At 35.1% G+C, this 14,856-nt stretch overlaps 2 protein-coding genes across 2 annotated transcripts; one reads left to right on the plus strand and one right to left on the minus strand.

Moving 5' to 3' along the window:
* Nucleotides 1-11,133: 11,133 nt before the first annotated feature.
* On the minus strand, nt 11,134-11,550 carry LOC138905183 (uncharacterized). The gene has a single exon (XM_070193689.1). The coding sequence runs from the start codon at nt 11,548-11,550 to the stop codon at nt 11,134-11,136; it is 417 nt and encodes a 138-aa protein (XP_070049790.1).
* A 2,025-nt stretch (nt 11,551-13,575) lies between these two features.
* Nucleotides 13,576-14,349, plus strand: LOC104106773 (zinc finger BED domain-containing protein RICESLEEPER 1-like). Its single transcript, XM_009615396.1, has one exon. It carries the CDS (start codon nt 13,576-13,578, stop codon nt 14,347-14,349), a length of 774 nt encoding a protein of 257 aa, XP_009613691.1.
* The last annotated feature ends 507 nt before the right edge of the window (nt 14,350-14,856 follow it).

Raw genomic sequence — 14,856 nt, forward strand, 5'->3', positions numbered from 1 at the left:
CAAGAATTATGGTGGAGGTGCCCATCTCTGTTGTTTAACTAGTAGTGCATTAGGAAGGCACTTAAGGGCGTGGCTTTAGCGATCAAAAACCATGAAGATCAAGGTTTCAATGGCGGCTCTAGGTAAGGCAAGTGAAGCTCTTGCCTTACACCATAAATATTTAAGGACTACTATATCATTATATAATACTATGTAATTTATATTTATACAATTATTGATAAAATATTTCACATTATAATATTTTTTTAAAATTTGCTAGAGGTGAGTTAATAGGACAAAACTTTTCTCTCACTAAATTAAATAATATATTTACCTTCTCATCAATTTTATTTTTCTTTCTTTATGTGTAGTTTTTTTTCACTATTTTACTTTCTAATTTCAACTCAAATTCTCTAAATTAGCTATTCCTTTATCACTTTTGATTGATCCAAATATCAGAAAGTAAGTTCTTTTGTATCTCGTCTTTTTTAACTAAGAACTCCCCGAGACAAGTGTTGTAAGGTTTAAAACACGATAGATAATAGGTTCAGCCTTTTTACCCTTTTCAATTAATGCTATAGTTTTGTATCTGAGAGTTCAATACCATATTACGTGTGCCTAACCCACACATTATACGTTGTTCCCTTACCACTAGATCAAAGCCATGTAGACTTTTTTTGTCTCAATATTATATGGATTTTATGATAGAAATTTCAGGGTCTTTTAATATATTTTAGTTTTAAGCCACCAGTTCCGTTGAGCCGCCCTGATTAATGATCAATAATTATTTATATATCACTGCCCCATGAACGTGTTATTCAACCAGTTTCATTCACATTCAGTAATTAAATAACACATTCGCTGATTGTTATCTTATCTTAATTGAAACTCTATAAAATTTGATTGACAATGGGTGGACAGGCGGCTCAAGTAGAAGACTAGTAAAGCTTTGATATATGTCCCCAAAAATTTCAATAAAGGATTTTATGATTTTATTTCAAGTTAAGACAATGTTAAAGTTTGCAACCAAAAAAAAAAGTACAAAAAACCTTGGACAAAAGTAGGGTTGTTCACGGTTTGACGAAAAACCGATCCAAACCAAAAATCGAACCAAACCGATTACGTAAACCGATATTTTTCTTGATATGGATTGGTTTTGGTTTTAAATTTTAAAAACCGATAATAGTTGGTTTGGTTTTGGTTCTATTATTAAAAATCAAAAAATAAACCGAACCAAACCGATAAATTATATATAAAATGTAATAATTATTTATATATAGTATCATATATTTTTGTAAATAATTTTAAATATTTTCTGCATTTTAATTATTATATAAAGATATAGATTTTGATTTATACTACTTATATCTTAAAAGATTGCCTAAACCCAAAGTAATAGGAATCGGTCAATTTTATTTTTCTTAAGAAACTCAAATTCTCTAACCCTACGCACCTACTTTTGCCTTACAGAAGAGTTAAAAAAAATACCTATCATAAGAGTAAAGAAAGCAAACTCAAATTGCAAGACTACAGTGGCTAAAGTTTGAGAAGGTTTCTAAGAACGCAAGAATTGTTATAAAATATAACTCAAAATAATAATATGGAATAAGGAAAAACAAGCTAAGAGATATATGGAGAAAGAGAGACGAAATTCTTATTTCTTCTTCAATTGTGTGTATTTTTCTATCTATTACAAGACATTTATATAGGAATGAAAAGTAAAAAAAATATGTCATTGAATATGTCATTAAACATAGAAAATATGTCATTGAATATGTCATTAAGCATTTGAGATGAAGATCACGGAGGAAGAGTAGACATCCACCATAATTTGATATTTCTTATAACACTCTCCCTTGGATGTCCATAGATAATATGCCTCGTTAAAACCTTATTAGAAAAAAAAATTCTAGTGAAGGAAAAGAGTACACATGTTTAGGAATACGCTTTTTGGTTGCCTTATTAAAAACCTTGCAAGGAAAAACCAGTGGGATAAAATCTTGTAAGGAAAAAAGAGTATACCGCGTATTAACTCCCCTTGATGAGAGCATTAATTCACATCCTTGAGCCTTCGCATCCCAATTTTTACACTAGTTTCTTGAAGGTTGACGTCGATAGAGATTTGGTGAACAAATCAGCCATATTATCACTTGAACGGATCTGTTGCACACTGATATCACCATTCTTTTGAAGATCATGTGTGAAAAATAGCTTTGGTGAAATGTGTTTTGTTCTATCTCCTTTTATGAATCCTCCCTTCAATTGAGTTATGGATGCCGCATTGTCTTCATACAAAATTGTGGGTAATTTATCACACTTTAAACTACATTTGTCTCGAATAAGGTATATTACAGACTTCAACCATAAACATTCTTGACTTGATTCATGAATAGCAATTATCTCAGTATGAATAGATGAAGTAGCCACGATTGATTGATTAGTCGATCACCAAGATATTGCAGTGCTTCCACATGTAAACACATAGCTTGTTTGAGACCGAGCCATGTGTAGATAAATACTCAGCATCAGCATAACCAACAAGATCGGGACTACAATCATTGCCATAAAATAAGCCCATATCGGCAGTCTCTTTTAGATACCACAATATGTGTTTGATTCTATTCCAATGTCTCCTTGTATGAGCAGAGATATATCTTGCTAAAACATTAACTGAAAAAGTTATGTGAGACTTTCTAATATTAGAAAGATACATTAGTGCACCAATTGCACTAAGATATGATACTTCAGGACCAAGAAACTCTTAATTCTTTTCTTAAGGTCGGAACGGGTCCTTATTCACATCAAGTGATCAAACAACTATCAGAGTACTTAATGGATGTGCTCCATCCATATAAAACCGTTTCAATACATTTTTTATGTAGGCAAATTGATGAACAAAAATCCTGTTTGTCAAATGTTCAATTTGCAAATCGAGACATAATTTTGTCTTTCCGAGATCTTTCATCTCGAATTCGTTCCTTAAATAATCAATTACCTTTTGGAGTTCTCTAGGAATTCCAATAAGGTTTATGTCATCAACATATACGGCAAGTACAACAAACTCCGATGTTGTTTTCTTTATAAAAACACATGGACAAATGACATCAATTATATAACCTTCCTTTAATAAATATTCACTAAGGCGGTTATACAACATTCTTCCTGATTTCTTTAGACCATACAAAGATTTTTGCAATTTGATTGAAAATATTTCCCTGGACTTTGAATTATGTGCGTCAAGCATTTTAAATCTCTCGGAAATTTTCATGTATATCTCATTATCAAGTGAGACGTAAAAGTAGGGTGTAACCACATCCATTAAATTCATGTCAAGCTTTTCATGGACATCAAGACTAATGAGATAATGGAACGTTATAACATCCATAACAAGAGAATACGTCTCTTCATAATCGACGCCAGGCCTTTATGAAAATCCTTGTGCAACAAGGCGTGCCTTATATCTTTGTACCTCATTTTTCTCATTCCTTTTACGTACAAAGACTCATTTATAGCCAACAGGGTTAACACCATTAGGTGTTTGGACTACATACCTAAAAACTTCACGTTTCGCAAGTGAATCCAACTGAGATTGGATTGCTTCTTGCCATTTTGGCCAATCACGTCTTTGTCGACATTCTCCAATGGATTTAGGTTTAAGATCCTCATTATCTTGCATAATGCTAGATGCAACATTATATGCAAAGACATAATCAACAACTATATTCAATCGATTCAAATTTATCTCAATATCGATTGGGTTTATTGATAGTTCCTTATTTTCTTGAGTCTCAGGCTCATTGATTTCCTCGTGAATTTCAGGATTGGTTAAATCATGGGTTTCTTTATGAGACTCATTCATAGTGTCATCTTGATCATTTATTTATTTTTTTCTAGGATTTCGATCCTTAGAACCCAATGGTTTGCCACACTTTAGGCGTGCTTTTGACTTATTAGCTATGATACTAGAAGATTGTCAAACAGGGACATCAATACGGATTGGAACATTCTCTGCAGGGATATGTGATTTCGTTATCTTTTTCAGATCCGTAAATGCATCTGGCATTTAATTTGCTATTTTATGCAAATGAATAGTCTTTTGCACTTTTTCCCACAAATAAAGGCACGTGGATCAAGATGAGATAATGATGTATTTTTTCACAAAAATTCACGTTTGGTTTCACCAATTTCTCCCCCTAATTTTGGAAAAAATGTCTCATCGAATCGACAATCTGTAAATCGAGCAGTGAACAAATTTTCCGTTAATGTTTCAAGGTAGCGAATAATGGAGGGCGATTCAAACCCAAGATATATTCCTAACCTTCTTTGGAGACCCATTTTGGTGCGATATAGCGGTGCTACATGCACATATACAGCGCATCCAAAAATTCTTAGATGGGATATATTAGGTTCATGACCCAACTAATTTCAACGGGGAATATTTATGATAATTTGTCAGTCTGAGACGAATTAGCACTGTTGCATGCAAAATGGCATGACCCCAAACAGAGGTGGGTAATTTCGTTTTCATGGGTAACAGTCTTGCTATCAATTGCAGACGTTTAATCAAAGACTCTGCAAGGCCATTTTGAGTGTGAACATGAGCTACAGGATGTTCTACTTTTATCCCAATTGATAAGAAATAATCATTAAATGTTTGGGATGAAAACTCAACAACATTATCAAGTCGAATAGACTTAATTGAATTATCGGAAAACTCTGCCCGTAATCAAATTATTTGTGCCATTAATTTTGCAAACGCCGGGTTGCGAGATGACAATAGGCATACATGAGACCATCTAGAAGATGCGTCTATCAAGACCATAAAATACATAAACTACCCACTAGGTGGGTGAATAGGTCCACAAATATCCCCTTGTATATGTTCCAAAAACGCAGGGGACTCAATCCCAACCTTTGTTGGTGATGGTCTAATAATTAACTTGCTTTGATAACAAGAAGTGCAAGAAAATTCATTATTTAAAAGAATCTTTAAATTCTTTAATGGATGCCCATTTGAGTTTTCTAAAATTTGTCTCATCATAATTGATCCAGAGTGTCCCAATCGATCATGCCAAAGTACAAAAGTATTGGAATCAGTAACCTTTTGGTTCACGATAGAATGTGCCTCAATTGCACTAATTCTTGTCCAATACAGGCCACAAGATAAAGATGGGAACTTCTCAATAACCCTTTTCTGGCGAGAGACATTCTTGATAACGATGAGATATTCGATATTATTCTCATCTATTGTCTAAATATGAAATCCATTTAGAGAGATATCTTTAAAGCTCAACAAGTTCCTCTTGGACTTGGAGGAGAACATTGCATTCTCTATGATAAGTATTGTTCCATTAGGCAGAGTAATAGAGCCTTTAATTAGATTACTACTACCAGAAATTGTAGTAGCATCTGCCTTACACATACCTAAATGAGAAAAATATTTCTTCTCTTTGAATATTGTATATGTCGTGCATGAATCAATTAGGCAAATATTTTTACAATTGAAATTTGAAGTTTGCTTTGAGAGATATCCATACTTGCTTCCCATGGTTTGACATACAAAAAGAAGTATATGAATAAATATTAGCATTTTCAGAGAAAAAGAAAAAAATAATAAAGTTAAACCAATGATTCAATAGTGGCCTTTAGTGGATTGCCAACAAAAAAAAAACCTTAAACCCTAAACCTTAAACCCAAAAATAAAAAATAAAAAATAAAAAAAACCTAAACCCAATATGTGTTTGCTATTAGATGCAACACTAATATAGTTTTTGTCCCCCCCCACTTGTAATCTTCCTTTGTGATTTTTTTTTTTACTATTAGTAAATTAGCTATTCGGCGGACCGCCTATTAGTATAATTTGCTTTAAAAATAAAAATAAAAACCCTAAACCCCCCCCCCCCCCCCAAAAAAAACGCTCTCTATACAAGAGACAAGCCGCTACAGTAACGGGCGGTGATATAATGGCCAAAGCTTCGCCGTCCGGCGGTGGAAAACCACCGGACCTATCCCAAAAGATGTGTCTTGATAAGGCGAACACACCCCAACAAGCTTCAGTCCAAGATTCAAAACGAGCTGCTCCACATCTCAAAAATGGATCCGCGTTTACTGTAGCAAGCAATCAACTGGGCAGTTCTGAGATTTCCCATCTGGTTTCTGTGTTACACCCAAACAACAGTAACCAAAACAATACCAAACATGAATCATATGCTGGTCGTTTGAATCACACACAAAACACAACAAATCTAACAAAGACAATTCTCAAGAAAACTGAAGTTGTTCATGGGATCCCAACTCTGCAGTTTACAATGGAAGAAAGGGAAGAATTTGCTAAGGAAGAAGGATTACATCAAGCTATTGTGATAAAACATCTCTAATGGTGCACCAAATCTGGAAATCCTGAGAACGTTACTGCCCAAGTTCCTTTGGTGTGAAAGGTAACAGTTTACTAGGATTACTCGCACAAAGACAATTTTTGTTGCGTCTTGATCAATATGAAGATTTTGTCGTTACACTAGCACGTAGTGTGAATTATTTCTCATACAATGGCAAGGAGCATCAAGTTAGAATTTTTCCATGGAGTATTGGTTTCAATCCTAATGAGGAAACATCAATGGCTGCAGTTTGGATTTCCTTACCAAGCCTGTCACCAGAATTGTTTGCTCGTCGTTCGTTACTGTCCATAGTTGCTGCTGTGGGGAGGCCAATCGCAGTGGATAAGGCGATGCAGGTGAGGTCGAGACCTAGTACGGCTAGAGTAAGGGTGATTGTGGACTTGTTGGACAAGCTTCCAAATAAAATTATAATTCAAAGTATCGACAACAACACTAGGAAAATTGTTGATGTTTTGCAGGAGGTGGTGTATGATAATTTGCCGTTATATTGTTCTCATTGTAAGCACCAAGGCCACGATGAGAGTTCATGTCGACATCTCATTGCCAAATCTCATGAGAATGAGCAAGTTGATGCAGGTGTTGGTGATAAATATAATGGTGATTTGAGGTTGCTGCTGAACGAAATGAGAGGTCTGACAGAAGAGGAAAAAACAGTTGGAGCTCAAGTTGACACTACTGGAAATGAGGCAGTCACAATTGTGGATGCTCATGTCTTAAACGTGCCACATGAAAGTCATGTACATGAAGGAAGTTTGGCGCAATACAAAGAAGCAACATATTTCATGGGTGTGGATATGCAGACCCAAAAATCTGGAGAAAAAGAATTGCAGATGAGATTGAAAGCTGCCCAAGGTCTAGTGGTTCAACAAATCACTGGGGGATCTGGTATTCAAATTGATGATGATCGCGGAATGTTTCATGATCAACCAACTGTTGAAAATGCAGGTTCTAAATATACAATACTGAAACAGAGTCCTCTGTTTTCTGAGGGGGAAAAGGTGACTGTTATTGAGCGAGGAGTATCAAGTAACACTAAAGCTGTTGCGGCGTTGAATGCACCTGTAAATTTTGGTGATCGGGTAAATGAGCAATCAGCTGTTGAGGCTTCGCAGGTATTACAGGGGAAAAAACATGTTGCACGAGTTGCTACAAATAATACTGCATTATTTGATCCAGTTGAAAAAACTCAGCAGCCTTTGTAGATACTGGTATGCAACCTGGGCAGGCTACACAAAAGTCAGATTTTCAAACAATACAAAGATCAAATGGTAGGGACTGGGCATCAGCAAACAGGCAGAATACTCCTAAAAAAATCACTCCAGTTAATAAACCTACTGTTGCACTTACAATTGAAAAAACATTAAGAGTTCAAGCAGGGGAGGAAAAATCTGGGCAGCTTATTGGGGTTACTGGGGTTTTTGATTGTCAAGATGATACTGCTACTGCTTTAAAGTCTGATGCTGATCGACATGTTAATTCACACCAGATTGATAATGTTCAACAAGTCGATGGGGCATCTGGGATTCAAATTGGTAATGAACGAGGGATTTCGCACGATCAACCAGCTGCTGCACATGCTGATTTAATTGAAAAATCATTAGGTCCAATAACTCAAGTATTGGATCAATCAAAAACAAGAGATTGGGCAGTGATAAATCGTACACAGTCCTCACCTAGCAAAAGCAATGTTTCAATTCACAAAACTCAGACTAGTGCAGCAAAAACTGTTACTGTTTCTAACTCGTTTGAGGCTTTGATGAATGAACAACATCTGGAAGATGTTGAACAAACAAGCTCTACAGGTCTTGGAAAGCAGCAGAAAAATTCAACTGACAGAGGTGCTCGACCAGATAGTATAACTACTGAAAATCACATTGCTCCAAAACTGCAATTCTATGGTCCGGAATTAGATAAAATGGTCAAGGAATGGCAGACAGCAGTAATAAGGCATAACAATCCTCTCAATACACAGGAGCATGTAATATTAGAAAGGAAGGAGGAAAAGGCTGGGCAGGTGCTTGTAAATTCAGGTAGAACTAGTGTTAAGGCAAAGGAACAAGCTGGGCAGTCGCAAGTTCTGCCTGGGTTTATGCATAATCCAACGAAAGAGCTGTCTCTTCAAGATGATAATGGCATGGAAAGGGTTGGTTTGAATACATCACAACATGATATCCCTTCCAATGATTTGTTCGATCGATCTGGAAACATGTTACAAGTTTCAGACAACCAACAAACTTTATCCATGATGTCGTCGGCAACAAAAAAAGGAGGGGCTGACCACAATGGAGAAGCACATGAAGACACGATGAGTGAAGACGAGGCAAGTGATGAACCTGTCCAAATTTTAAACGAGCTACAGGAGGTAGTTAGCTCTAAGCATAAGTTATGGGTTGACCAAGCAGAAGGGTATGAAGAAGGTGAAGAAGATTATGGTGTTGATTCTCAGGAACAAAACACTCAAGAAATATGTTCGTTAACACGACGAGGTGACAACGCACAAGAAGGAGCAGTTACTGTGTTTGAGCAGGTTGCTAGTACTCCGCCAAGAATGCAAATCAAAACAAAACTAAGTCCTAATGCTGCTGTTTTTGTTCCTACTGGACAACAACTATCAGGTACGATTTCCAATCTTAAATTGATCCATAAAACTGGACAGGTAGCTAGTACGAGTGGAGTGGCTGCATAATATAGCTTGACTCCGACAAACATCTTCCGAGCTCTGGTAACTCATGACATGGATACTTTAAAGGCTCTTGACAATCCGAGGATCGAAAGAGGAGCCCTAGTACCCGCACACAATCCTATTGACGCTTTCAGGGTGGAAATGGGTCGAGATTGGTATGAAGAAGGGGAAGAGGAAGAACTACTAGATGCTTGCTTTAAAAATGTAGCCAGCGAGGGAAACCTATCACCCCGTCAAATGAGAAGTGGATCAAACAAAAATAAAAAGAAGGCACATGAAAGGCAACATAGCTGGGATGGAAAAGCAACACAAGAGGTTGTCATTAGGAAACTACCAATGAGAACTGCAAAGCAAAAGGCGAGTGTCCCTACCACCTCCACAAGGTCAAATAAATCAAAAAAGAAATGAAAAAGTTTGAAGAATATTTGAAGACAGTGGAAGAAGAAGCCAATGAGCTACAAATTGAAGAGTGCACAAGGTTGAAGAAAGAGGGCCAAGACACAAATTTCTACATTGCTTTATTTTATCACTTTTTAAGTATCATCATTTGTAATATCATTACAGAGTATGTTTTAAACTCTGTGATGATCATAGAGTACTTAGTTATTTCTAGCTCATATTTTCTTCATGCTTGCCAGTAGATGAGATTTTTTATGCCTCAATAGGATTTGTAAGGTAAGTTCTAGCACGGTATGTGTGTGCTATATTCCTATTCTTTTGGGAAGATCCAAGCGGCTATGAGATTATATGCCCTCGTGAGACTTCTGTCGGCAGCTACACCATGATCCTCTACATGAGGCTGCCATCTTAAGGCAATGGAGGCGCAGAAGAGTGATTATATAGCCAAGGCATAGAAGCACCATTGTTGTAGCTAGCCCCCTTACTTGTACTTTTCCATTGTGGTTTCTTTTTTCATTTGTTATTAATAAAATAGCTGCTAGGCATGCCTAGTAGTATAATTTGCCCAAAAAAATAAATAGTGGCCTTTTAATGCCATTTCCAGCAAATTCTAATTATGATACAAATAATTACGTAGCAAAAATAATACAATTATAAGTACATTACACATATGACTAATACAACTACAACAATATTATTTACATGTATAAGTTATTTACATTTTCTTACATATTGCATGAAAAACAATTGACCCGTGTAAGAAAAGAACATACTTAGTTGCTTCTCTTTCCTTTATTCCTAATATTTATCCATGTACATGAAAAAATTGAGGTCCCGATGTATTAGATTTTTTTTAATTTTTTTAATTTTTTATTTTTCAAAGAAAGATGGGAATTGAGGGTCAAGTAATAAAAGTTATTTTAGGGTGCTTGTAAACGTTTTCTTAAAGAGAATTAAAGTAACGTAAAGGAAAATCAAAAAGCGTTAAAAGATTAATGAGACTTGGACACTAATTACTTAGATATTGCTCTTTGTTTGTGAAATTTATGAAATTTCGAAAATACATATATTTTTAAGAACTACATAAGAAGTATTATTAAGTGCAATAAAAATTACAAGATGTTTATTCATTAGATACTACGAATAGGAAAACATAAAAATCAAACTACTCAATCATCTTTAACCACAGATCCATCACCGATCGAGTGGTTTATTTTTTCATTAGGATGCTCAAAAAAATCTGCCAGATCCAAGTGGGTGATGTCAAATTTATTGTCATAGACAAAATTAGTTTCAGGGCCTTTAGTCTTTAGAGATGCTTGATAAAGCTCAACCAAATATTTTGGTATGCGACAAATACTTGCCCAATGCCCTTTTCCACTACAACGATAACATTCAGTTTCTGAACCATTTTCCTTTAGTCCTTTCCACTTTGGTGTTTATTTTTCTTTGGGGGGGTGATTAATACCAGAAAAATTTCTTCCTTGGCCACGACCATGACTACGAACAGGTCCACGACCTTTTCCATGCTTAGAATAATGGGAATACACCTCATTCACTTCAGGCAATGGTGTAGACCAATGGGTCGATTTCGTGATTTCTCATGAGCAAGTCATTATTTCGTTCAGCCACAAAGAGAAGAGAAATCAACTCAGAATACTTCTTGAAACCTTTCTCTCAGTACTGCTGTTGCAAGACCATATTGGAGGCATGAAACGTTGTGAACGTTTTTTCAAGCATATCATAGTCAGTGATAGTATCTCCATAGAGTTTCAATTTAGAAGTAATTCTGAACATCGCAGAATTATATTCAGAAATACACTTAAAGTCTTGGAGTCTCAGATGAGCCCAATCATATTGTGCTTGTGGAAGAGTGACCAACTTTAAGTTGTCATATCTTTCCTTTAAGTCATTCCAAAAAACAAGTGGATCTTTTACTGTGAGATATTCTAGCTTCAACCATTCATCAAGGTGATGGCGCAAGAAAATCAAGACCTTAGCACAGTCTTGGGTAGATGCTTTATTTTTGTCTTTAATGGCGTCTCCAAGACCCATTGCATCTAAATGGATTTCAGCATCCAACACCCATGTCATATAGTTCTTGCCCGAAATTTCAAGGGTAACGAACTTTCTTTTCACAATATCGGTCATAATTAAAAGAGGAGAAAAGTTATACCTTAGTCTTCTCAAAGAGCTTCTTGAGATGGTAGAGTCTCTTGCTGATAACGTGTTATAAAATATAACTCAAAGTAACAATATGGAATAAGGAAAAACAAGCTAAGAGATATATGGAGAAAGAGAGAAGAGATTCTTATTTCTTCTTCAATTGTGTGTATTTTCCTATTTATTACAAGGCTTTTATATAGGTATGAAAAGTGAAGAAAATATGTCATTGAATATGTCATTAAACATAAAAAATATGTCATTGAATATGTTATTAAGTATTTGAGACGAAGATCATGGTGGAAGAGTAGACATCCACCATAATTTGATATTTCTTATAACAAGAATCTAATTTTGTTACTATGAATACTTTATTATTGATTCAACAAAGTGACGTTAGACATTACGTTCTAAAATTAATTTTTCTTTGTTACTCACTTGATTTTTTATTCATTCAACAAAGTGATGTTAATCAATATTTATTCTTGACATCTGATAAAATGGGTTCTAATTTATTTCAGATGAAAAGGACTAAGGTTGAAGATTTGGAGGCCACCTTAAAAAATACTACTCCAGCTACACCAACATCTGTGGCAACTCTAACACATGGTAACACTCCTGATACTTCTATTATGCGCAATCCTCCTAAAAAGCAAAAAAGAACAACTCTGTGTGGTCGAGACCCTGGGGAAAATGGTCGGGGAAAATATGAAATTTGGCCACACTTCACAAAGTTTACTGATAAAAAGGGTGACACGAGGGGGAAAATGCAATTACTGTCCTAAAGACTTTGCTTATCTTAGTAGGAATGAGACTTCTAAACTTTGGGCATATTTAACTAACAAGTGTGATAATCCCCTTTCAAGGTAATTGATAGAAAGCAACCAACACTCAAACTTATACCCATTGAAGGAGAGGAACAAGTAAGTTTAGAAAGGGTTGCTGAGGTTAAGAGGGCAATTGACGAGTTTGTTATAATTGATGAACGACCATTTAAAGTTGTCGAGGGGAAGGCTTTAAGAGATTAATGTCGGTTATTTTGCCTAATTATGAGTTACCTTCTCGCATTACTGTTGCTAGGCAATGTTTAAAAATTTATCAAGAGGAGAAACATAAGCTTAAAAGACTTATTAGAGATCAACGTGTATGTCTTACTAGTGATACACAAACATCAATTCAAAATTTTGACTTATATGGTCATTACTGCCCATTGGATTGATGATGAATGGAATTAGCAAAAAACAAATTCTTAAGTTTTTTCAAACTCCAGATCATAAGGGTGAGACAATTGCTAAGGGTATTGAGGCTTGTTTATTATATTGGGGGATTGAAAAACCATTCACATTGACGCTAGATAATGCGACAGCTAATGATGCTGCAATCAAATACTTGAAAGGGAGAATTAATGATTGGAAATGTGTCATCTTGGAAAATGAATTTTTACATGTTAGGTATAATGCACATATCTTAAATTTAATTGTAAAAGAAGGATTAAGTGAGCAACATGAGTCTATTTCTCGTGTGAGGATGGCTGTGAAATATATGAAGTCTTTTCCTGCAATATCTGCTTCCTTCAAGTCACATGTTGAGAAGGTCAAACTAGACACTCATGGTCTTTTGAGTTTAGATGTTGAGACATGTTGAAACTCTACATATTTGATGTTAAATACTACAGTAAAATTTGAAAAAGCCTTTTCATGAATGTATGTTGATGATCATTGTCTAGAATTGAGTGAAACGACAGGGCATCCATCTTCAGAAGATTGGCAGAATATTAAAGTCTTTCTCAAGTTTCTTGAAATATTTTACCATGAGTGATCTACTTCCTTCAAGTCACATGTTGATAAGGTCAAACTAGACACTCATGGTCTTTTGAGTTTAGATGTTGAGACATGGTGGAACTCTACATATTTGATGTTAGATACTGCAGTAAAATTTGAAAAAGCCTTTTCATGAATGTATGTTGATGATCATTGTCTAGAATTGAGTGAAACGGCAGGGCATCCATCTTCAGAAGATTGGCAGAATGTGAAAGTCTTTCTCAAGTTTCTTGAAATATTTTACCAAACCACTTTGAAATTTTCTGAAACTTCACATATTACCTCTAATTCTTTCTTTCATGAGCTTTTTAATCTTCAAAGCTTAATTGTCCAATATTCTGATGATGTTGATTCTAGCTTGACTAATATGGCTAAGAAGATGAAACTTAAGTTTGATAAATATTGGGCTGATTTTGAGGATATGAATATGTTGTTATTTGTTGTTGTTGTGTTGGATCCTCGGTACAAAATGAAGTATGTGAAGTTCCTTTTTAGCAAATTTTATAGTCCTTTGGAGGGACACGGAAAGTCTACCAAAGTGATGGATACTTTATCTCGCATGTATAATCACTATAAGGATTCTATATCTGGGACTTCTAATGAAAATATTGGAGATCAAACTAGTGTGAGTCAAACTGATGCAATGCATAGTTGTGATGTGTGGCAATCTCAATGGGAGAAATTTCTTGAAGATGAGAATAATATTGGTAATACGACTAAGCTTGAGAAGTATTTGATGGATGATATGGAGAAGAATAAGGATTTAAATGTCTTAGCTTGGTGGAAAGTTTCATATGAAAGATATCCAACTGTCTCTAAGATTGCAAGAAATGTGCTTGCTATTCCTACATTTACTGTTGCCTTGGAATCAACTTTTAGCACCGGTGGTCGGATTCTTGATTGTTATTGAGGTTCTTTATCAACAAAGACAGCTAAAGCTCTTATTTGTTGTCAACAATGGTTGCGGTCATCATCTAAAGAATGCAAGCTTGAATATCTTTTAGAAGAAATTCAAAAACTTGAAATCGTTGAAAATGGTAACTTTATACAATTAACTTTATGATTACTTTTATGTTTTTGAAGAGTAATGCCTAATATGATAATTCTTTCTTCAGAATATCCGGACACTGCTTTGAGCATTGACTAGGTTGTAGCTTAAGCTAAGGACAATGATGGAAGCAGCTGCGAAAGTGATCTTTATGAAGAAAAAAAATAGAAGTGAATATGATATTATCGATTCTCTTATTCTTTTTTTAGTTTAAATACATAATTTTTACTTTCACATGGACAAAGTTGTTTATACTTTGGAACCTTTGTTTTGGCTTATTTTTTTTGATTCTATCATGTGTTCCAACTTAGTTCACCCGGTACAGTTTTCTATCTTATATTATTGCTACAATTTTAATACTCGGCTTTA

This window comes from Nicotiana tomentosiformis, chromosome 2 (assembly GCF_000390325.3).
Source record: "Nicotiana tomentosiformis chromosome 2, ASM39032v3, whole genome shotgun sequence".
In the NCBI taxonomy this organism is placed as follows: Eukaryota; Viridiplantae; Streptophyta; class Magnoliopsida; order Solanales; family Solanaceae; genus Nicotiana; species Nicotiana tomentosiformis.

Bases quoted from the DNA above. Each gene is read 5' to 3' on its own strand.
- LOC138905183 (XM_070193689.1), bottom strand. From the start codon at position 11,550: ATGACATGGGTGTTGGATGCTGAAATCCATTTAGATGCAATGGGTCTT.
- LOC104106773 (XM_009615396.1), top strand. From the start codon at position 13,576: ATGTATGTTGATGATCATTGTCTAGAATTGAGTGAAACGGCAGGGCAT.